General features: G+C 46.7%; 1 protein-coding gene across 6 annotated transcripts in view; it reads right to left on the bottom strand.

Moving 5' to 3' along the window:
* Positions 1-22,035, bottom strand: part of bbx (BBX high mobility group box domain containing) — a 26,198-nt gene extending 4,163 nt beyond the window's left edge. Inside the window, exons 1-14 of one of the 6 annotated variants that reach the window (XM_077020022.1) lie at positions 21,707-22,035; positions 21,213-21,337; positions 19,112-19,193; positions 15,558-15,738; positions 13,927-14,187; positions 12,750-12,939; positions 11,861-11,928; positions 6,102-6,179; positions 3,274-3,351; positions 2,025-2,997; positions 1,151-1,286; positions 817-968; positions 561-650; positions 1-120 (exon numbers count right to left, since the gene is read on the bottom strand). The exon at positions 1-120 is cut by the window's left edge and continues 72 nt beyond it. In XM_077020022.1, the coding sequence (XP_076876137.1) occupies positions 1-120; positions 561-650; positions 817-968; positions 1,151-1,286; positions 2,025-2,997; positions 3,274-3,351; positions 6,102-6,179; positions 11,861-11,928; positions 12,750-12,939; positions 13,927-14,187; positions 15,558-15,725 (2,314 nt within the window). In that variant the 5' untranslated portion in view covers positions 15,726-15,738; positions 19,112-19,193; positions 21,213-21,337; positions 21,707-22,035. Of the gene's footprint in view, positions 121-560; positions 651-816; positions 969-1,150; positions 1,287-2,024; positions 2,998-3,273; positions 3,352-6,101; positions 6,180-11,860; positions 11,929-12,749; positions 12,940-13,926; positions 14,188-15,557; positions 15,739-19,111; positions 19,194-19,710; positions 20,273-20,306; positions 20,505-20,558; positions 20,848-21,212; positions 21,605-21,706 lie in introns of those variants that run through there. The other 5 variants (XM_077020026.1, XM_077020023.1, XM_077020025.1 and 2 more) reach the window with 5 other exon arrangements.
* Between the last annotated feature and the right edge of the window lie 2,892 nt (positions 22,036-24,927).

Raw genomic sequence — 24,927 nt, 5'->3', positions numbered from 1 at the left:
TCTGGCTGCCCACGGGCACACTGCCCACCCTGCGTGCATTGGAAAAGAGGGAGGCACGGGTGGTGTCCGCCCTGGTCCCGGGTCCTGCCTCCATGCTGACCGACTCGGGTGGAGCTATGGCTGTTAAAGTGAAGAAGAGCTTTAGCAAAAGGTCTACAGGCTCAGCTCAAACAAACAAACAAACAGAACAAACCCTGGGCTAGCGTGTAGATTTTAAGGGGCTTGTGTATATACCGCTGGATAAAATGAGCATCAGAATTTCCACAAACACCCTGTGCAGTGTGGTGCATGAAGGTGACCTCGATTTGTTCTGTCAAAAGTGCTGTGGTCTGTAGGTGGCTAAACCACTGATAACAGCATTGTGCAATGGCCCATTTGACTAATGCACTTGAGTGTGCACATGGGCACACACATGGGCGCACACAAACACAAACACACACACACACACACACACACAAGCACCCACAAACGCATAAACAAGCACACAAAATGCAGACCAAGAGAATAGAATGAAAAACAACACCAGGCAGATAAGCCACAGCCTCTGCTTTCTCCGTCACCTTTATCCGAGGACCCGCCCTCCTCCTTTTTGTGCTTGTACTTGCTAACAATCTTGTGGAATAAAGTCTTTTTCTGAGATGGACATGGACCTGATTATAAATAGAACAGAAAAGAGGAAGATGGCATGCGCTGTTAAGATGGCTGCCGTGATGCGCTCTGTATGGAGGTGAGCACTTCCTGTTGCCATGAACAAAACAGGAAATGAGAGGCGGTGCCAGGAGGAAGTGACCAATGGGAGCGTGGCTATGTGCTCACCCTTGTTGGCCAGAGGAGGCCCAGGAAGACTGCCCGAGCCGGCTCTCTTCCGCTTGGTGACCGTCGAGCTCTTCTTGTCGAAGGTTATGGGGCTGTACTGAGGCAGGCTGTTAAACTTCTCCTCAAACTCCTCCTCCAGCTTCCCCAGACCGCTGCCAATCAGAAGGACAGAAGCAGAATGTCACGCCTCTTCATTCAAATCGCAAGGCATTTTACAGGAAGTGCATCCTTCTGCACTCATACAGGTGTTGGATGATGCCGTTTGTGAAGGCAAACGGAGACTGAGAGACAGGAAGAGACAGGAAGAGACAGGCCTGCTGGAGGGGACACTCACCCAGGCACCCCAGTGTCCTCTTTCGATTTGGACTTCTTCAGCTTTTTGGGGTTGTAAGCAGCTGGTGGGCTGAAGGAACAGCTTTCCTCTGTCCACGGCAAGTCATGCTCAGCCATAGAGCCTCGCACACGCTTCCCTGTGAGCACACGGACGCGATTAGATCACACGTCATCCGACATGGGTGACGCGATTAGATCACACGTCATCCGACATAGGTGCCGCGATTAGATCACACGTCATCCGACATGGGTGACGCGATTAGATCACACGTCATCCGACATGGGTGACGCGATTAGATCACACGTCATCCGACATGGGTGACGCGATTAGATCACACGTCATCCGACATGGGTGACGCGATTAGATCACACGTCATCCGACATGGGTGACGCGATTAGATCACACGTCATCCGACATAGGTGCCGCGATTAGATCACACGTCATCCGACATGGGTGACGCGATTAGATCACACGTCATCCGACATGGGTGACGCGATTAGATCACACGTCATCCGACATGGGTGACGCGATTAGATCACACGTCATCCGACATGGGTGACGCGATTAGATCACACGTCATCCGACATGGGTGCCGCGATTAGATCACACGTCATCCGACATAGGTGCCGCGATTAGATCACACGTCATCCGACATGGGTGACGCGATTAGATCACACGTCATCCGACATGGGTGACGCGATTAGATCACACGTCATCCGACATGGGTGACGCGATTAGATCACATGCCATCCGACATGGGTGACGCGATTAGATCACACGTCATCTGACATAGGTGCATCACGGCTCAATCAGTGGTAGCATTTTAAGACAGGGGTATATATTTTTACTTATTTAACATGCCATCTCTTAATACCTCGGTCCACGTTGGCGCGCAGTGATGTCAGCATTCCTTCAGACACCAGAGTCTTGTACAGCGCCCCCTTACAGCTGCGCTCAGACTTCCTGGAGCCGCACGCTTCAGGCTTGGCCTCCGCGTCCCTGTCCTCCGTCCGCCCTCGGGACGGTTTGTCCTCGCAGTTCTTCTCCTCCCCTCTGATGGTCTGAGGTGGATCTACATCGTCCTCTCTCCCCGCCCGCGGACATCTGTCTTCCTCTCCGACGCCGATTGGCTGGGGGGCGGAGCCATGCTGTGTTGCATCCTGGATATGGCTAGTGGGCTCCACCTTCAACTCCACCTCCTCCGTGCGCTCCGCCTTTGGCTCCGCCTCGGGAACGGACGCAGCCGCTTCGGGCTCCGCCTGGCGGTCCCGTGCCCCGCCCCCGTGCCCCTCTTCCTCAGACGCTTCGTCCTTGACCCTGAGCTGTTTCTTGGCTTTGAGTTTATTCTTCTTCTTGGCAGGGGGCGGCTGCTGGGCGGGGCCTGCGGCACCTTCTACGCCCGCCTCCTCCACCTCCTTCCCACCCACCTCCCCCACCTCCTTCCCGCCCGCCTCCTCAGGGCCCCAAGCTCCTTTGGCTACAGCCTCGATGGTGTACATCAGGCTGTCCAGGTCGGAGACGGGTGCTGGGCGCTTCCTGCAGGGTTTCCGGGGCGAACTGGGGCTCTTCTCACTCTTCAACTCCTTTGCCGCCTTCTTCTTCTTCTTCTTCTTTTTGGCAGCCTGGACGAGCACGGGAGCCCCGCCCTCGGTGGGGGAGCGAGAGGAAGATGATGAGGAAGAGGAGGAAGAGGAGGAAGATGGCGCAGGGAGAGGAAGGTCTGGCTGGTCTCGGCACACGGGCGGCGTGGTGCTGGCAGTGCTGTGCAGGGCACAGAGAGAAGAGGAGTCCACAGCAGGCTGGAAGGAGAGAGCCTCCATTTTCTCCGCCTCAGAGGCCAAACACATCTACAACACACACACACACACACACACACACACACACACACACACACACACACACACACACACACACACACACACAGTTAGGATTCAACAAACACAAAGCAACAATCTTCAACCTTCTGTAAATCACTGATGAAACAGCTGATATAGCAGAATAATAGCAACTGTTCTGTTAAGACAATGGCCACTAGAGGGCAGAATTGTCATCAAAACTGTCCTAGGCCACATTATATGGATACCATTGTGAATCAAATTGTGTGTGTGTGTGTGTGTGTGTACCTCAGCAAGCTGAAAGAGAGCAGACTGACCACACTGTTTCCCCTCAGAAAGTGAGGCCTGAGAACCGCTGGACAAGATCTACAAATGTAAAGATAAAGGGGCTGTGTGACATGGATAGAGCACAACACACAACACACTAAAGCAGTGGTTCCCAAACTTTTTCTGCCGTGCCCCCCTTTAGTAGCTGAGAATATTTTTGTGCCCCCCCCACACAGCCCCCCCACCATATTGACACATGTGCACATGTTTTACTTCCAAGCTCTGCGCCCCCCCTGCAATAGCTCCACGCCCCACCTAGGGGGCGCGCCCCCCACTTTGGGAACCACTGCACTAAAGATACAACAAAGCTTCACTTTCTTCCCGTAGTGGAGAGAAATAATCAAATTATTATTTGTTAATCACCTCTCACAATTATACAGCGTTGGACAAACGAATGAAATGAGATGACGTGGGCAGATTGTCGGAACAGTCCAGCGCACTGCTCGGAACGTCGGAACTGTCCAGCACACTGCTCGGAACGTTGGAACAGTCCAGCGCACTGCTCGGAATGTCGGAACAGTCCAGCGCACTGTTTGGAACGTCGGAACAGTCCAGCGCACTGCTCGGAACGTCGGAACTGTCCAGCGCACTGTTTCGAACGTCGGAACAGTCCAGCGCACTGCTCGGAACGTCTGAACATTTCTTCTGAATTTTAACACTGGTGTCATTTTAAGGAACTTGGTTGAACTAAATTTAGTGGCTGACTAACTCGGTCATTGCAGACACGTAAACACCCCAGGAAGGAAGCACTGTAACTGACAAAAGGACTAAATATTAAAAGATAAAAATAATTAAAACAGCAAAACCCACAACAAACACCACAGCCACCCAAACCTCAGAGCTTCCGTCCACAATGTTCAGCTATGCATGTGTTCTACAATATATCTACAATATATGAACATGTGATCTACATTTCAGCATTAGAACTGCTCCTGAATGGCATGTTTAACAAAACCCATTAACAAACAAATACCAACAAAGCCCATTAACTGACACAAACAATAACAACAAAGCCCATTAACTGACAATACTATCAAAGCCCATTAACTGACAATACTGACAAAGCTCATTAAATGAGACAAACAATACTAACAAAGCTCATTAACCAAGTACTAACAATACTAACAACGCCCATTAGCTGAGACAAACATTACTAATAGGGGTGTGTTTAAAAAATCGATTTTTCAATTCAAATCGATCTTCATTTCAATGATTCGATATCGATTTATTAAACCTGAGATCGATCTTTAGAAATTTTATTTTCCCGGCATATGCGTACCGTTTTAATGTCTCGCGTTTTATATCGCGTGACGTGCTTGAATTCCACCTTGTGTATGAACCCTGCAAACACGACTTTGTTCATTGCGCTGAAGCGCGGCGCGCGCGAAGTTACAAAATTCGAGAGGTGCACGACCTCGCGAAGCGACAGCGCACGGGTGGAGCCACCGCGATTACGTCGTTTTCGGTGCGCGGACCCTCACGCCGGTCGCAACGCGTCAAGTATAAAGCTGTGAAGTTTTCTCAACAGCTGGCAATATTGTTACTTGTTACTGCACAAAGGAGCTGTCTCACTCCTCAACATGTTGATCAGCTCCTTTTCTTGCAGAAAAATTTGACAATCTCCAAGATGTCAGAAAGCAGTCATGAATAAATCTGAGTTTTTGGACCTTAATGTTTACAATATTCAGAACTATGTTCATAAATGTTTTTGTTACATGTTAAAAAAGAAAACTTAATTTGCACTTTAAAAGGCTGTTCAAAATTGCTTTCAATGCCTTTTCTGGTAAAAAAGCTATGTGGAACTGTGTGGATTAATTGATATAAAAAAATATTTGTAACTGATGTTCACAGTATAAACACTAATATCTTAAATGAATCGGATCGAATCGAATCAAAAATTTAATTGAATCGGGACCTTGTGAATCGGAATCTAATCAAACTGGGAAATCAGTGGTGATACCCACCCCTAATTACTAACAAAAATGCATTAACTGACAATACTAACAAAGCTCTTTAACTGAGACAAACAATACTTCTGAACCTCATTAACTGAGACAAAACAATATTAACAAAGCCCATTAACTGACACAAACAATACTAACAAAGTCCACTGAGTGACACGAACAATACCATCTCCTCCCCAAATGTATTGGAAGTCAAGCACAAGTCACTCATTCTACTTTATCCAATTACGCTATAGCTCTTGTGCCTTGTTCTAACCAATCAGAATTCGCCTCCGCCTTCATCCTTGTATGAAGACTATGTCGCGGCCAGCCAGAGGAGATGACGGGTCGGGTTAGAGAGGACTGACCGAAGGGTGGAAGCTCTGGAAGGTACCCTAGATGGCTCTACATGAGATGGCTCATGTAGTTTCAATCGCCACTGTATGTTTTGTTGTTCTCCTTCAGTATGCTAATGGCTTTGACATCCTCTCAGAGAGGAGAGCCTTCAGTTGGCCAGAGAAGCCAGGCGTGCTCACTTAGTCTCAGACACTGATTTTAGCACCTCAAACATAGCTGAACATGAAAATGGCACAATCTGCACCTATAATTATCTGGACATGGATATAGGAATTAATTAAACCCATTCCACATGTTATTGGACTGGTCTTCTCAGCAGTGGTGGTGAATTAGGATTGTGAGCTCATTGCAAAGCTGACTCTGGTGCAGTTACTGGCTTGTCTGAGGGCTCTCCCAGACATTCCCACCCTCCTTCCTCCATAATCATTTAAAGGTTTACATTTAAAGCATTAAGCAGTCAGCTGTGGGGTGTAGTATGGTTCCTCTCACCTCCGTCTGGGGGGACGCTGGGGTCCTGCTGTCTGAGGTCTGATGCCCGTCTGCAGGTTGGGGTGGACAGGAGGACACCTGGGGGCAGAAAACAGGGTGATGTTAAACGACAACTTTATTGGGCCAAGTGTGCACAAGGAACATGGCTGACAGCGTGTGTGTGTATGTGTAGGTGAACAGAGGTGTGTGTGTGTGTGTGTTTGTGTGTGTGTGTCAGTGAATGGAGGTGTGCGCTTGGTATTTCCAGACTTTCCAGAATGCAACGGGCACTCCTGTCCATTAGGAGCTCGAGGAACTCGAACAAACCTCAACAGTGAAAAACAATAACAAAACAAAATGTCTCTGAACAAAAAGTCCAAAAAATAAAAATAAAAATAAAAACAACAAAAAAAATACACAACAACATACTAAATGTTCAAACTGCTTTCAAACAAAAGATGGCGACATTAGTATGGCGGAGCTTAACTGAGGTTCAGCAGTACCAATCTGCACCAAGCTTGGTCCTAAAACTAATGTCTGTACAGTGAGTCCCCGCTTAACGACGGGTCTGGTTAACGACAGACCGGAGTTACGACCGACTTTTTTTTTTATTTCGCGCTGTGCGTGGAGGAGCAGTGGCAGCACAGTGGAGTGTTGTGTATGATAAGCTGAGGCAGCGTAGCCTCCACCGCAGCCCATCTCGGCAACGCGAACGCTCTTTCTCACGCTGTACGCATGCACGAGAACATTGTTAGGTTTTTTTCTATACTGTATTTACGATCAAAGCGCATCTAAATCCAGGGTCACGCTTAACGACGAAAACTGCTTTACAACGGACTTTTCAGTCTCTAACCCCGTCAGCGGGGACTCACTGTACTAAGATGTGTACAGTCTCCCACCGAGGGTGCAACCACAGTATTGCAACGACCTGCAGACAAGGAAGCAGAGGTCACGTCCCGCTCATGTCCTGGCTGTGGTGGGAAGCTGGTCCAAACTGCTCACAGAGAGAGAAGAGCAGACAGGATCCTCTCTCCCCGAGCTCTGGACATTACAGGACCAGTCCTTCCAAGAGAAGGCAGAACGGTCAGAGAGGTGCTGGGCTAAGATCATTCTTAGCACACTGGGAGCTATACAGTCTGACCGAAGAAAAGATCAAATGAAAAAAAAAAGGATTTTTTAAAATGTCCTCTTTTGCTTTATTAACTGGCAGATGGCAAACGCAGAGGCTTATGGTCTGTGCTGAACAATGCTGAAACGATGTCTGGCTCTTCGTTAGGAAAATATACTTTAATTTCTGTTCAAATGTCATGGAGGAATAGTGCGTTATGACTAGTGGGGCCATGCCAGCTTTTCAACGATGGGCCCCAGCGCTGACGCGTTTTGGAGGATGACGTAACGCGTTTGAGGCAGCAAAGGCAGCGTGGTGGCTTATTGTTGTTTGATGGAGCCTCTCCGGCACTGTTCAGTGACAGACGCACAGCACCGAGGGCAATCAGGATCACTTAGCAGCTGCAAAATGGAATTCACTTCAGATTAACAGGAATGAAAAGAGCCCACAGAGACGCACGAGCACGCACACACACACACACACACACACACACACACACACACACACACACACACACACACACACACACACACACACACACACACACACACGGTAAAACTCTGTCTGCAGTGAAAATGCATTCGCAGACAGACACACACTCACTCATACAGTCCTGTATATATCCATAAGAACCTCCATCTACCACTAGTCTGCAGCACTGTATCACTGACAACATGGAGAATTCTCAGCTCCAGACTTTTTAGAAGTATATGTGCACGGTCCTCATATAACATGATAAAAGTCCTATTATATGCAGGTAACTACAATCTAATACCACCAAACAACCTGAGCGTAATAAAGATCCACAAATATCTGCATGAACAGAGTGATTGCAATTGAATGATTTCATAAAGCTGCCTCAAACCTGATTAACCTGTTAGATAAGTCTTACTTTAGCATCAAACCCTGTGTAAGCTATAATAAATTTGACTTTAAGAACCAGAAGTTTTATCTGTGTCCATGTTTAAATAGCACCAGTTTCAATGTACAAGACTTTGGTCCTGACCCTAACTCTGACAAATACATGCACAGACATGTGCATGTATTTACATGTGTAAATGCCATCACAGACTATATTATGCATAGTCCCTACAAGAGCAATGAACACATTAACAATATACTGAAATACAATGGTCAATGTGGTTTTTTGGTTGCTGATCTTTGGTGATCAGTGCTTGACGTCTGTGGTCCCTGGTCGACACCCCCGTTGGGGATCTTTGCTGGTGACTCACTCGCAGGTCTGCAATGTAGCCAAGTTTAACACCTGTATGTTTCTGAGGTCTTTCGCCTTCGGTCTTGGCCTTTGTAAGTGAAATGTAAGCTCTCTCTGTTGGCTTCCAGCCATGAGACCAATATTCACTAAATACAGCCCCCAGACCAACAATCCTCAATAAACACACCCCCCAGACCCACGATCCTCACTAAACACGCCCCCCAGACCCATGACCCTCACTATGCACACCCCCAGACGCAAAATCCTCACTATACACGCCCCCCAGACCCACGATCCTCACTAAACATGCCCCCCAGACCCATGATCCTCACTAAACATGCCCCTTAGACCCACAATCCTCACTAAACATGCCCCCTAGACCCACGATCCTCACTAAACATGCCCCCCAGACCCACGATCCTCACTAAACATGCCCCGCAGACCCACGATCCTCACTAAACATGCCCCCTAGACCCACGATCCTCACTAAACATGCCCCCTAGACCCACGATCCTCACTAAACATGCCCCCCAGACCCATGATCCTCACTAAACATGCCCCTTAGACCCACGATCCTCACTAAACATGCCCCCCAGACCCACGATCCTCACTAAACATGCCCCCTAGACCCACGATCCTCACTAAACATGCCCCCTAGACCCACGATCCTCACTAAACATGCCCGCTAGACCCACGATCCTCACTAAACATGCCCCTTAGACCCACGATTCCCAGGTGATCTAGTGACAACCACTCAGCTGTCCAAGAATCAACTAGACAGCCTATCGACCTTACTCATGCTCACTTAAAATGGAAAACCTGTATATTATATATACACAAGAGTTTTGCCAACATTGAAATATGTAGTAATATATGCAAATATAATTAAAGCTTGCATTCTAAACTTTAACCATACAGTTAAGTGTAGCATAGCTCAAATCCTGTGCTAAAATGGCCACTGACCAGTTACTAACAGGCTCCCCAGTAGATCTGCTAGGAAAGAACACCAGGTCTCATAGTTCTGAAACCTTTACAACAACGGTCAATTTAAAGTAGTTAGGCCAGGTTTAGAAAGTCCTGGCTCAGTACAGCCCGTGTGTTCGTGGGGATGGACCCAGCCCAACACACTCAACTGGGAGGCAACCCCGTGTTTATTAGCTCAGAGAAAACTGAGAACTCATTTCAGACAGACAGCAGGACCTCCATATGCTTCCCTGCATAAGCCCAGCACCGTCTATCAAAGCACAAATTAGGACTCATTTTTTAAAGTGTAGGTTAAAAATACATATTACAGATGGCACACGTTCAAGGAGCACGTTCAGTGATTCTAAGGCTACTTACCATTATTCAGAAGATATTCAACCCACCTAATGATGAACCTTCTAACGTTCATCTACATCTGGGATTTGAAGGGTCTGCACTGCTTACCTCCGGTTTGCTCTCATGTCATTAAATAAATCCCCTCAGGATGCTGGACTATATTATGAGAGTGCAGACCTCCTCGACACTGGGCAGGACGACCCTTACCAGACATTAATCGGAACATCTGACTGGCTGAAGCTAATGACATTTGTGGTCATTTGTAGCAGACTACAAAATGGCGCTCTTCACCATGAACACAATGATAGTGAGTGATGGCATGCTCAGCTCCTGAACTCATGCTTAATGGAAACATCGACACGTTATTTAAATGTTGGACTTTCGTCAGATAATCAGCTGGACAGATTGGAGTTTAAGGTTTCTGTTTTGCTGAGACGTCATTTTCATGAATTGATAAGAAACATGCTAATAATCAGAGGTCACTTTAGTCAAGGTCAAGATCTATTTGGAGTAATTTTACAGTAATCAGTCATGTACTTTTATTTTATTTTACTACTAACTCCATCCATCAAAGTATCTGATGTTGGGGACTGTTGTAGGTTCTTATACCTGCACCAGGCCAAGACAGAAAAATGGTATTCAACCCTTGAGAAATAACATCAAAGAGAATGAAATATATACAGATTATAGTTTGACATTATTTAAAAATGTATAAATGTAAAATATTGGCATTGGACAGAAGGTGCTAGTGATAAGTTATCTTACCGTAACAAGAAATTCAATACTGTCGCATCACTAGATATAAAATCTTTGAGCTTAAGTTAACAGGACTTCATGGCCACAGCTGCTTTGTTTAACATTACTCTCATGTGGCCAGCATTACACTAGTCAGAACTCAACAGTTAAGACCATTTTTAATGGATGTGCTAAACCACAGCTGATACAGCAGCTGGTTTAATGTTTACCAATGTGTGGAGCACCTCGTAAACAGCCTGTCTCAACCTTGCTGACAGGTGGCTGCAATTCCACTCTACTCACACTAGGGGGCAGGTGACTCCACAGAGTCACCAGTGGCGGTCAGAAGGCTCAACCTCTAGAGTTTGTAATTGCTACCTTTGTTCCACTGATCTGAGATCAGGCTTGTCCTTTCTCTTATACTGGTTAAAACAAGAACACACTGAAGTTGAACTGCTTATTTTTTTTACTTGAGTACTCGAGGAAGTACAATTACATAGATCTGATCCTAGACCAGTGTCTATAAACCCTCTTTCTGGTTTTATATTCAGAAATTAATTGTCTAATCTTGGCACTTGTTGGCTTTAGCAGTGTGAAAGTTTCAACTGAATACAAGTATACACCATCAGTCAGTACACAGTCAGTACCATCACGGTCTGTGAGGTCAGTACCATCGCGGTCTGTGAGGTCAGTACCATCGCGGTCTGTGAGGTCAGTACCATCACGGTTTGTGAGGTCAGTACCAACAGGGTCTGTGAGGTCAGTACCAACAGGGTCTGTGAGGTCAGTACCATCACGGTCTGTGAGGTCAGTACCTTCAGGGTCTGTGAGGTCAGTACCTTCAGGGTCTGTGAGGTCAGTACCATCATGGTCTGTGAGGTCAGTACCATCATGGTCTGTGAGGTCAGTACCATCATGGTCTGTGAGGTCAGTACCATCAGGGTCTGTGAGGTCAGTACCTTCAGGGTCTGTGAGGTCAGTACCATCAGTACCATCACTGTCAGTACCATCAGAGGGTGTACCTTCTTCATCTACATCTTCATCATCATTTTGTAAACAGACAGTGCTGTAGACACAGCTATGAGCCACAGCTATGAGCCACAGCTATGAGACACAGCATCGCTGAAACACGTTGGGATGCTTCTCCTGGTGCAGCCTTGTTCTAAAGCACTGCCCTGTATAACAATTACTGTAATTTCCTTACTGACACAAGGTGCACTATTTCACTAGTAACCACTAGTGAAGTCTCCCATCATGAATGGGAATGTAAGAAATGCATCCTTCATAGCCAGTGCGGACTCTCAGACAGAGAGGGTTGTAGGGATGTCGATGTCCACCAACAACCCTACAGCAGCCTGATGTTGCCATGGTAACGTATTATGGGCTGTAGTGGTGGTGTTGTACCTCTCTGGCAGTCAGGGCGTGCTCTCCTGCTAGCAGTAGCATGCTTAGCCCTCCCATCTTAGTTGGATCTAGACACACACACACAATAATGTCAGGGGAAATAACAGAAATTGAGATCAGCAATCAAACAATTATGTAGGGTTAGACCCCTGCCTGGGGTCCTGAATATCAAACTTCTGGGAGCATAGAAAACTGCTCCAGGATCAGATCTGATCTGAACTAACACATCTGTATGAATGTGGATCACATCGCGCCTTACAGATCTGAACGAACAGTCTGATCTGTATGAATGTGAGACATGAGACTGGAACACAGCTCAGAGCTCAAGGTATTCAACGACTAACACAGGCACACGAGCACATATAGAGAGGACAGTAAACACTTCAGTGGAGTACACATGGTCTCCAAAAATGCAGGACGTTTTGGACAGAGGTCATCAGCAATGCGAGCAAAGGGCTTCTTCATTTGCATTAATCTGTTTGTATAAATGAGACGAAGCAAAATGCACTTTGATGGACTGGAGACTGATGCTGAGAGAGATTATGGCACTGCCTGTAAGGGAGAAATATGAACACCAGTGAAATTAGCATGTGTCAGCTAATCCCAGGTCAGGGCTGGAGCCATGAAGTCCAGCTTCCCTGGACCACTCCAGGAAGCCCTGCAGTAACCCGAGAACCTGACCCTCTACAAACTTACAATGCTCGCATATCGTAGAGCTGGTCACCATTTTACCCATGTCATGTGGAAGTTACAATAATACACTGCAATCATGAAAACAAAATGAAAAAGAAATTCTTTTTTTAAACAATTTAAAACAGGAACCATAAAAGTGTTTTTGTGTGTGTGTGTGTGTGTGTGTGTGTGTGTGCGTGTGTGTTCGCAGACCCACCTGCCATGGCGAAGTTCAGCTGAGGGGCGCGGTCGGCTACGGGCACTTTTTTGGCCACGGGGGCATCCTTGGCGGGGTGGGAGGGCAGAGACCAGGCCTTCTTCCCGCCGTGAGCGGGAGACTTCACTTGCTTGCTAGTTGCTGGACACCACTTATAGCCCGGGTTAGCCTTCATAAAGGCATCCTTATACTGCGTAGAGGAGGGAGAGACAGCAAACAAACTGTTGGGATTGGCGTATGTAGAAACTGTTGGGATTGGCGCATGTAGACTGCTCGGACCGAATGAGAACGCAACGTCAATACTGATGTTATTACTAACACAAGCAATGAGGGGAAAAGATTAATCTAGATCCAGGTCAGGCAGTATGGACAGACACAAGATCTTGTAGAACACATGAATGTAAATATATAGCAGCTAAAGATCAGCGAAAGAGCCTTAACCTGTCTGATAATCTGTAGAATAGGGGTGTTTAATTTCTTCTTGTCATTTGTCAATAACTGCAGACAGAAGAGAATAATAAGGTCGTCAAACAGGCAGGAACTTGAGAAAAGGCACACGTTTGTCCTCATGCGACTCTCACGTGGACGTGCCGTCTGGCAAGGATGAGGAGGGCACGTCACGAATCACACGTGCGCCTTCGGGCAGACGGGTGAGCTGGGAACGGTCCAGGGCCAGGTCGAACGTTCGCCATGACGCTCAAACAGGTTTGTGGTCCAGAGAACATGGACCTGCTGGGATTCCTCCTTGGCCCGACTGACCTCATCAGACACTGGAGAGTGGCAGAGGGCGCCGGTACTGTCTGGACTACAGACGCGTCGCTCCTCCGTGTTCCGAGTTAAGCGCCGCCCGCTCCCGGACGGGCTCACCGGACGGGCTCACCGGACTCGGTTCAGCACAGAAGACATTCATCAGCTGGTTCAGCTCCGAGCTCACCACTGACAAATGACAGCCTGCCCGTAGTCTCTTGGCTCTCAGGCACGGAGTTCCTATAGTGTGCTGATTCCTGAGATTTATTACCCCGCTAAGTGGGCCACCCTAGCTCACGGACCTCTCCACTTTGAGCTCGACCACTACTACCGAGCCACCTTACGCAGACAGGCCGTCGGAGACCTCCGGTGACCAACCGCGAGCGCCGGGCTCCAGAGCGCCCCCCTGTGGCGGTGCCCGGTCCCTCACCTCCTTGGCCATGTCCGTGTACTTCTGCTTCTCGGCGGGCTCCAGCACGGCCCACCAGTCCGCCAGGATCTTGGTGGCGCCGCGGTTGTCCAGGCGAGGGTGCTCCTGGCGCACCAGGGAGCGATGGCGCTTGCAGAAGAGCAGGAAGGCGTTCATGGGGCGGCGGGCCCGCTGCTCTGCCGCGTCCTCCTCAAACACCTCGTCCTCCAGCGCCCCGCACTCAGGCTCACGCGCAGCGCGCTCCGCGCACACCGTCGCCACCTGGAGGGAGGGAGGGAGAACGACGCTGTACTGAGTATCTGCTCATCTGTACTGCTTATGCTAGAAATTAATCACGTAACGCCAGGTTCAAACTACACGACTTTTCAGTCGTCAGGTTTTTGTGCCGTTCGCACTACACGACTGGTTGTGCTGTAATCGCGAGTCTTTCAGTTGTTGTGGCTTTCACACTACATGACTGATCGGCGACGCGGGCTCACGAATTAAACGTCTGGGGAATCGCCGACTCATCTGGCTGCCGTCCAAAAACGCGAGAACACGAAAATGAAACTCTCGCGAGAACCAGCAACACCACGTAGAAGAAAAAAAAAAAACACAATGTACATGTACTCCACATTTTCGTTATTATTTTTTTACCGTTTAAACACTCCATAGTCCCAACTGAACATAAATATAATCAATCGCACTATTTTTCCAGTGCTGTCACAATAACAAACACAGTGTTGTAGTAAAGTTGTAAGAAAGGTGAGGATTTTGTGTGTTTGCTGGGTTACTGTTTTGAAAGTATTCTTGAAAGTTTTTTACATTCTTCAGAGATATCTTCAGCGGTGCCGCGGTTCTCTCTCCGCGTTCCCATTGGCTGTAGCTAGACGCTGCTGCCGACTCTCAGTCGCCGACTGGGCTAGATATTAAACATGCTAGATATCTGCCGGTCGTCTGCGACGAGTCGGCGACTGCTCGGCGAGCGTCTTTCAGCAGTTCACACTACACGACTGAGCGGGCGACGAGTAACTGCCGATTTGCCTCCGACCACAGTTTCTCCGATCAGTCGGCGACTGAAAAACCTGCCTAAAATCGTGTAGTGTGAACCAGGCATAAGCAGAACTGAAAGTTTACGTATGTGTCAGTAAAATAGTAACTATGAAAACCAGATGATCAAAGTCACCTACTGAATGGGTGACGAGTTCAAAGAAATGGAGGACATTTTATTTCTCAGGACAACAATCAAGAAAAACTATGAGGAGTTTAACAGTTTAACAACTGTGACCCAATCTATTCGTTGTTTGTTGGAACAGGTGAGTGTTGTGAGGACACTAATCAAACGTGCTCAGTTCCCGAGCTTATTTGCATCTTTTCTGCATTACAAATTTGCAATAATAATTGATAAAACAGAAAAATCCAAAGTTCTACTGTGTGGAATCCTGATCACTTTCATGTCTCAGCAGTGCTCAAAACCATTTATAAAATCAGTAGACGTAAATACAAGCTGAGGAAGATGATGAGTGAGGAAGACCTGCTTCCAGCCTCCTCGGTCATGAGCAGAGCCTCAGTTACACGCAGCATCAATCCACAGCCACCCTGATCTACGGCCACCACCAGCCTTCTCCGCCGGGGCACCGAGAGCAACTCACCTTCTCCAGCTCTTCCTCTTCCTCCTCCTCCTCTTCCTCTGAGAAGTCCAGTGCCTTCTTCTTGGAGAGCAGCGGGTGCCACTGTAGACACTTGCGTTTGGGCCGATGCTTGCTGCTCACCTCGCCCTCCGCCGCCCCCGCCTCCTTCCGCCCTCCTCCGCCCTTCATGCTGCTGCTGACCCTGGAGAAAGGGGGGGGGGGGGGGGGGGGGTCAGGGGTCAAAATGGTGTTGTGACCTGTTTTTGATCACCCAGGTACGATTCTTTTTTTTTTTTTAAGGCAGGGCTGCCCACTAGGGGAGGTGTGTGCAGACTATGATTTACATATCAAACGTGATCAATAGCTACATGGAGGGGGGGGACTCTCGTATCTACACACTCACTTCCTCAAAATATCTTGGTTGTGGAACAATTCCCTGTGTGTGTACACACTGTACAAGATCACAGGGCGAGATTAGAGAAGCTTTATAAGAGACACATTAAGGGAAAGCGAGAGAATGAGGGAGAGAGGGAGACAAAGCCAGGCACAAAACCAGACACTGTATGAAGCTGAGGAAGTGGATAAGGAGAGAGAGAGAGAGAGAGAGAGAGAGAGAGAGAGAGAGAGAGAGATGCACATATCTAAGGGTGTGGAGACTCAGGACTCCTTGTTCACCTCAGCACTTTATATCTACATGTGCCCATCTCTCACTCTCTCCCTCACACACTCACTCTCTCACACACAGTTAGACGCTATATTCAAACACACTACTAGTCAACTACAGTGCACCTCTCAGCATAGTCACTGCCAAGAAGTACAGTCATCTATGACTAGCCCACATTTCTTTGCCTTCTAGTTGGTTTCCTTCCTCCAGTATCTGCTGCCCCCTGGCTGCCGTGGGGGTGACACCAGGAACAGGAATACTGCTAATGAAGGTCTGTGGCCTCCTCAGCCAAGAGGTGAGCTGCAGGAAGAGCAGCAGTGTTGTACCGCTACCCTGCTCCATTTCAAAGCGTTTAAGTCAGTTGCACACTGGATGGCCATAACCACTCTGCTGAAGGACCAACCAGTCCAGTACAAGTGACTATAGACAAATGATTAAACATCGATAATAAAGCACAGTAACACTACGCTCAGACACACACACGCGCGCACACACACACGCACACACACACACACACATACATACACGTCCAAGTGCCATCGAAACTCTGATCCACTAATCTTTATAATTAAAGTATAAACTTTATATAAGACTTTCTTAAATGGCCGGTACTGATGTTCACATTGCATTGGACTGACATCAGTTGCACAATTTGGTCAAATCTTAAGAAAAACCTATTTTATTTGCAGTTTTGTAGATTCCTGTGGATATTATAATCATTTCCTGAAAGGAGGAAGCAGTTGAATGAGTATATCAAACTACATGTGTTTCCACCTTAATCAATTAAGATGTCTTACCATAAGCATTTCTGACAGTCTTGCAGTATTTGCTGACAAACTGAAATTAAATAGACTTACTATTGTAAGCATTGAATATACACATAAAAATATCATTAGAAAATGGGCAATTTATTCAGAAACATGAAATTTAGAACTATTTAAACATCAACATGATTTGTTTTCAAATAATTTCAAATCAGGACATGTGCAGCAACATTCACTTTGCTTTAACACCTCCCATTATGTCGCCTTTTAAGTCTCGCTTAGAATAAAAATATCAAAGGTTAGTGTGTCAAAAGATTACTGGATTAGCATTAGTCAATCTGATTTTATTTCAGTCAAGTCAGGAAATAATTTCATAAATGAAAATCAATAACTATTCTCTCCGGAGAATTTCACAGTCCATGGACTGAATTCCTTGAGCAGACTGGAGAAGTTGAGCAGGCCTCAGCTTTCATGGGTGCAGAGAGCACAAACCGACTAACCATCATGCACATTCCGAGTTTGCCCTCCTAGCCTGGACAGAACCAGGTCTCCTGTGTGCCCCAAGACTTCCTAATGATGACCTGGCTCCATAAACCAGTGACACATTTGGATCCCGTCTCCATTTTGTGCTCATTTGATGACACCTGAAGCAAACATGCATTACACCTATTAAGGACCATGTTATTACTATCTAATGTGCCAAACAGGACCCCAAACGTAATCGCACTGGCTACTAGTCCTGTCACTACTTCCTCCTGTTTGCACATTGAGTGCAACCACTGATAATTCATTCCATTACAAAGGGAACGTTCACTGGGTTTGGTGTAACTGTAGTCTTCATCATGGCTTGAGTAGACACCGTCACCTCTACATTCATATCACTTTACGGTAACCTACCATTACATCTTAAACTATACTTAAGCCAAATCGTACACCTGACGACTATGAAACTGCTGTTTACTCAAGCTGCAGCTGGAGCAATTAACTCTCAAATTCAATTAGCGTCTTATTGCTAAGATACGATGTATCTGTTGGTTCATTCGGGTTGCTTCCCGTACCTTAATGTAAAAGTAGTTATTTTTAGCATCACAAAGTCATGTCCTGCAGAAAAATGACATGACCTTTAATTAATAGTGTATTCATTTACAAATGATAAAACAAAATTGCTAACATACTAAGAAAATTGCTAACGTACTAATAAAGGTTATCACAGAAGGGACTGAGGTTGCTCTTATGCATTCATATTCCGAACTGATTCAGATGCATTTCTACAAGACATTTCATGGTAATGTCGTACAGTCAAAATCCATTTATCTTACGTGGTAAAGAAAAGGTTCTTCTGCAGGTAGCCTCAACAAAATACATGCGGATTCATTTGTGGTCGGAGAAGAGGATCACCGGTCACATTCGCTTTATTATTATTGATTTTCAGATATGTGCAACTCTACATATTCCCTTTTAACAGAGGGAATAATGAAGGATCATCTCCCCACATACGGACGATGAATTTGAACTTTGTTTAGATTAAACTCTTGTTTTCATGTGCAAAACTGTCAGCTGATTGACAATTGTAATTTCCTTATTGTGTAATCCTTGATAAGTTAACATCATGAATAATGCATTAAGAAATTATTGAAAAAGAGTGAAGACCTCATTTGCATATCTACAAATCCTTCACAGAAGTATTATTTGTGAAGCACCATAACATTCGATAAGTTATTAGGTGTGTGGAACCTGCATCTTAATGTCTAGATCATGTGCAATCATTGATTTGTACATAACCTACCAGTCACAAACTACCAAAATGCACTTCTCCCTGTAAAACGTACGACATCAGCAGCATTAAATCAATTATAAAACTTGTACATGACGCTCTGTGTTTAGTATATGATGACACTGAATAATGAATTGATACCAGTGCACGTTAAGTATGATCGTATGGAGTCAAAGTAAAGTAAGGCTATAGAGTACTGATGACCGAGGCTGCACCAGCAGCATTCAAAACAGTGATGTAATGAGTCTTTGATAAGGTATAGAACCAGCATAGTCTATGGGTGAGGAGAGGGAAAGGGGGGGGGGGGGGGGGGGGGTTGGGGGGGGACTGCGAACGAAAAACAAACCATGCCATGAACTGAAGGCGTACTTACTGAATCACAGAATATGGAAATACTGTATTTGAAAGATGAAGATGGATCTGTCAGTCAGGCTGTGTCATGCGATGATGGTGACCTATAAAATACAAAAACACTGCGTCCTCAGTGCAGGAATACACGCCGAACCACAACCCAAGGCACTGCAAAACACAGCCTGTGCACGATCTCTTCGGTCAGCGACATTTTAAACGTTTCGCCTCGGTGTGTGTGTGGATTAGTGGCTCGCTACATGTGAGACACACGGGCTACGTGCGCTGCCCGAGCTGCGAACTATGGTGGCACGTTCGTTATCGTTGCTGAAGCGTAAAGTTGTGATTTCCAAATCCATACATTTTCATCGCACACGGCACTCCAGGAATTGGTTAAAAAAGCCACACAGATCTTATTCAAACGTGTCACACCGAACAGATCGGACACAGTTGCGTCGAGTGCACGATACAGTATCGTGTAGTGTTCAGGTGAGACCGGTGATCTCTGCAACCCGAGGGAACTCTCGATCACCGTCGCAAGAAGTACACATAAAGCCCCGTGTCGTCGATATTCGGTCGCCTCCGTTAATATTCACATAAGAGCTCGTACTCGGTTCGACTGACCTCTAGTCAAACCATGCTCGGTTTTGCATCTCGGTGCAAAATGTCGATCTGGGGTCTGACAAGACAGACAAGCGAACGAGAGTCCATCTTGCTTTGGGGAAAATGAAGTATAAATCTCACTCCTGTCAAACTCTCCCAGTGCATTTTCGGAGAAAGACCGCCGTCCTCGGTGGGACCGGTCCTCTCGTTACTTCAAGTGTCTCCAGTGAAGACTTTTTCTGAGGAGACGGTCTCTCGACAGGTCTCCCTCCGATGTGTTAGACGGAATTAAAGTAGCTGGCTAGCTAAGCTAGCTTCACTGATGCGAAACGCCGTTCCCCGCTGGACGTGTCATTAGCAGAACATGCAATGGTTTCAGTAAAACCTCTGCTCACTTCGGGCTCGACGTCGTTTCACTTTTATGGCTCAACTTTGAGCCAAATTGCCCGTTTTTTCTCCCCCCCGGCCGCGGCGCCTGCCGTGTTCACTGGTGTGGTTACGGTGTAACCTTGCGTGAGGAGGGGAAGTGCCCGTTCTGTGTCTCTGAGGCGAGCGGCTCGCCGTGTCGTACATGTCCTCTCTCCGGTCTGCAGCCTCAATTTTTACACAAAACCCACCTGAAATGAGCGTGAGGTGACATGAGAGTCACAAAAGCAAACGCAGCTCCTTTCAAAACCCAAGACCGGGTCGACACCGCGGAGTTGTGAAGTAGCAGAGCGGTCCGCCTCTCACCCGCACGGTGCAACAAACTGGCACAAATTTCACACCGAATAGCCGAGAGCTGCTGTTAAATCAGCACCCGAGTCTTGTTTAGTAGCAAAATACATCCAGGTTTTCTGTCATCGCGGCATCCGAATAGCGAAACTTACCCCATGAAACCGAGCTGAAACAGCAAGGCCTTCTCGTTCCAGCCTCCGTCCACCTTAAACTTATTGACACATCGTAACAGTTCTCCGCTGACCGTGCGGCAGCCGCACAAACACACTCCGAGCACCGGATGGACGTCGCCGTGATAGAAAGGCGCTACGCCGCTGTATGAAGTCGTCAAAAGTAAAAAGAACGAACGTATACATCTAAAAAACAAGCCAGTGTGGGGCTAAATGATTCTCTATGGAAGTACTTTCGATTCACTCGAACAATTTTGTGAGCTTGTTTGTTACAGCCCCCCCCTCCCCGTGCGTTGAAGTGTTCCCACTAACTGGTGTGAAGCCCTGAGTTAGAGACTGTGTGGATGTTCACGGCTCTGGACTCACTGGCCTAGCCAGTGCCATCATCACTCGCGGTCTGGCCTTATAGTCGTGTCATTTACTGCAAACTTTTTGTGTTTCAGTCTGAGAGAAGTCACTCGGAAGACGCCACCAAAGTCAACAGAAACACTCATTTAAGCGTCAGACCACCGAGACCCTATCTCGATGATTGTTGTGTGAGACTACTTAATATAGCTTCCTGGGTGTTGTATCAGAGAATTATCACTCAAGTGTTGGCAAAATAAAGTCTAACAGTGCAAACGTGTCGTCACTTACCTGCAACAGGGCACTAAAGTGACTTAGCAGGTCAGTGATCAAAATGTTGGTCGGTATTTATCGTTGTCCACCTCTGTCACCCTCCGATAACGTGTTTCTCGGTTCACTTTTTGCAACATAGGCTACTGTACATGGAGTGAGTGAAATGTAGATTTTTTCATGTAAGGGCGGTTGCGATTGGCCACATGCTTGACAGGCATCTGAGACAGCCAATCATAGAGCGCTTAACGTTTCGGCACTGTTCCGAGACAGACACATTAATACAACATCATCTTAACGTTTTAGTTGTACAATTGTACAACAAACACATTCAGTAAACAGTATTAGCGAACCACTAATTCCACCAACTGGCAATTATAATAACAAAGACGCGGGGCGCCCTCGACAGACAACCAGAAGGCGACACATTGTGGCATAAGGCTTCAGAGCAAACCCAAACACCGACCATTTATCGAGTTCAAGTAAATTGTAAAACAATTACTGCCATGTTGTACCACAGTGAGCTTTCATTCGCTCTTAAGAGGTCCGTTAAGCCCTTCGAATCTCGGGAGGCGAGTAAATGCCCCGCCGGTCACTCGCGACAGCCTCCTCGCCCTGCTGCGTTCTGTTGCACCGTTTTCCTCCTTCACTCGTTCCTCATCCATCGCTGCCGTTGCCCTCTTTATCAAGACTTCTCCGTCCTGACAGTCGGCATCTTATTAACGACCTCACGTATTGTAACTGTGCACTAAAACACACAAATAAAGCACACGACGAGGAGAATGAATAATGGTGGTTATTATACGGACATGTCACGGTAGCCTGTAGATAAGTAGCACGTCGATTCGTGTTGTTGTCCTCGCGTAAATGAACATTTCGTAAGTTGAGAGGAACGTTTTAGTCCGGCCATTACGCCGTTTATTTTCATACAGATTACAGCGGTCTGCTCGAGCTCCACTTATTACAAAGCCGCTCTTTAATGTGCATCAGAAGATATTGACAACGGCCATAACTGGTAGTCTAACTTTTGCACTTCTGATCAGGTCTGCCCCAAATGTCTATGAAGTTTCACATTTACTGACTGCACTATATATCTATTCATATACCTAAAACGTGACATTTAGTTTTGAATGTTAATACAATTTAGACCTTGTTCATCTAGTTTACTGTTTAAAAGTGTAGATTTGCTGTTTATCTAAAGGATTCACATGGTCATTTTCTTTCTCTGATCTGATTAATGTTTGCTATTCAGTTCATAAATGTGAGGTAACTACGCGAAGTCCATTTCTGCGGTGGGAACTGCAAATGTTCCTGCATGACTGTCCTCACTTCGCTGTACTGCTGCTGTTGTTGTCATGAAATGCAAAACAACAAAGGATAGAAGAGTCGGGGTCTATTTATTCATCAGAAGCAGATTGTGTTGAAACGGCATCTTTGATTTATATTTAATTGCATCTACTTTCATTGTTCGGTTTTGCTTAAACACAGGACCACATTTCCAGTGGTAGTTGGATATGTTGTACTCTCACTGCCATGTTGTGATGGTGCCCGTGTATCGCTGAGCTTTTCTGATCGGCTTCGTGTAGGCCAGGAGATTCGCGAATTAGAAAGAAATTCACAACCTTCAGGAAACGATCTTTGATATATAGCCTAGTTCTGATAACAGAGAATGGGAGTCAGCAAGTGTTTTAATGTTTAATGGTAGGTTTTATATATGTTTGTATTTATTTATCTAGAAAAAAAATCCTTATTTTGAACTTATTGTAATTTAATGTGACTGGGTATTTAGAAAATAACAGTTCTACCTTTTGAATTAGTATGCATTTGTTAATATTATTTAAAATGAATATATTTACATTAACTGCAGTAGTCAGATTAAAGTTACTTTACTATAGCCAAACAGTATCGGCCATTGACTGACAGAGAGTTTTAGCATGTTTTAGTAATGTGAGCATTTGTTCAGGAGAGTGTATTTCCAGGGTTTTCAAACATTCTAGGAATCATGCATACAACTTTCAGTGCCTTCTGAATGGGATTTGCAGGTCAGTGACCCAGAGCAATTGCCAAAAAAATGCCTTTCATATGTTTGGCGAGAAATTAACACCATGGCTTGAATGCAGTTAGGCCTCTTCTGTGCAGTGGCTTAACTCCAGAGGGAGTGGCTTAAGGGGCTGAGTTCCAGAGGGAGTGGCTTAAAGGGATGAGTTCCAGAGGGATTGGCTTAAGGAGCTGAGTTCCAGGAGGAGTGGCATAAGGGATGAGTTCCAGGGGGAGTGGCATAAGGGATGAGTTCCAGAGGGAGTGGCATAAAGGGATGAGTTCCAGAAGGAGTGGCTTAAAGGGATGTGTTCCAGAGGGAATGGCTTAAAAGGATGAGTTCCAGAGGGAGTGGCTTAAAGGGATGCATTCCAGAGGGAATGGCTTAAGGGCCTGAGTTCCAGAGGGAATGGCTTAAAGAGATTAGTTCCAGAGAGTGTGACTTAACGGGATGAGTTCCAGAGGGAGTGGCTTAAGGAGCTGAGTTCCAGAGGGAGTGGCATAAAGGGATGCGTTCCAGAGGGAGTGGCTTAAAGGGATGTGTCCCAGAGGGAGTGGCTTAAAGGGATGAGTTCCAGAGGGAGTGGCTTAAAGGGATGAGTTCCAGAGGGAGTGGCTTAAAGGGATGCGTTCCAGAGGGAATGGCTTAAGGGCCTGAGTTCCAGAGGGAGTGGCTTAAAGAGATGAGTTCCAGAGAGAGTGACTTAAAGGGATGAGTTCCAGAGGGAATGGCTTAAAGGTATGAGTTCCAGAGGGAGTGGTTTAAAGTGATGAGTTCCAGACGGAGTGGCTTAAGGGGATGAGTTCCAAAGGGAGTGGCTTAAAGGGATGAGTTCCATAGGGTATGGCTTAAAGGGATGAGTTACAGAGGGAGTGGTATAAAGGTATGAGTTCCAGAGGGAGTGGCTTAAAAGGATGAGTTCCAGAGAGAGTGACTTAAAGGGATGAGTTCCAGAGGGAGTGGCTTAAGGAGCTGAGTTCCAGAGGGAGTGGCATAAAGGGATGAGTTCCATAGGGAGTGGTTTAAATGTATGAGTTCCAGAGGGAGTGGCTTAAGGGGATGAGTTCCAGAGGGAGTGGCTTAAGGAGCTGAGTTCCAGAGGGAGTGGCATAAAGGGATGAGTTACAGAGGGAGTGGTATAAAGGTATGAATTCCAGAGGGAGTGGCTTAAAAGTATGCGTACCTGAGGGAGTGGCTTAAGGGGATGAGTTCCATAGGGAACGGCTTAAAGCAGTGGTTCCCAAAGTGGGGGGCGCGTCCCCTATGTGGGGCACGGAGCTATTGCGGGGGGGTGCGGAGCTTGGAAGTAAAACATGTGCACATGTGTCAATGTGTAGGGGGGGCGCAAAAATATTCTCATCTACCAAAGGGGGGCACGGCAGAAAAAGTTTGGGAACCACTGACTTAAAGGGATGAGTTACAGAGGGAATGGCTTAAGGGCCTGAGTTCCAGAGGGAGTGGCATAAAGGGATGAGTTCCAGAGGGAGTGGCTTAAATGGATGAGTTCCAGAGGGAATGGCTTAAGGGCCTGAGTTCCAGAGGGAGTGGCTTAAGGGCCTGAGTTCCAGAGGGAGTGGCATAAAGGGATGAGTTCCAGAGGGAGTGGCTTAAATGGATGAGTTCCAGAGGGAATGGCTTAAGGGCCTGAGTTCCATAGATGGAGTGGTATAAGGGCCTGAGTTTCAGAGGGAGTGGCAT

Source organism: Brachyhypopomus gauderio, chromosome 10, assembly GCF_052324685.1.
Source record: "Brachyhypopomus gauderio isolate BG-103 chromosome 10, BGAUD_0.2, whole genome shotgun sequence".
Taxonomy (NCBI): domain Eukaryota; kingdom Metazoa; phylum Chordata; class Actinopteri; order Gymnotiformes; family Hypopomidae; genus Brachyhypopomus; species Brachyhypopomus gauderio.
The sequence above is the reverse complement of the archived record's forward strand: the minus strand, read 5'-3'. Positions and strand labels throughout refer to the sequence as shown.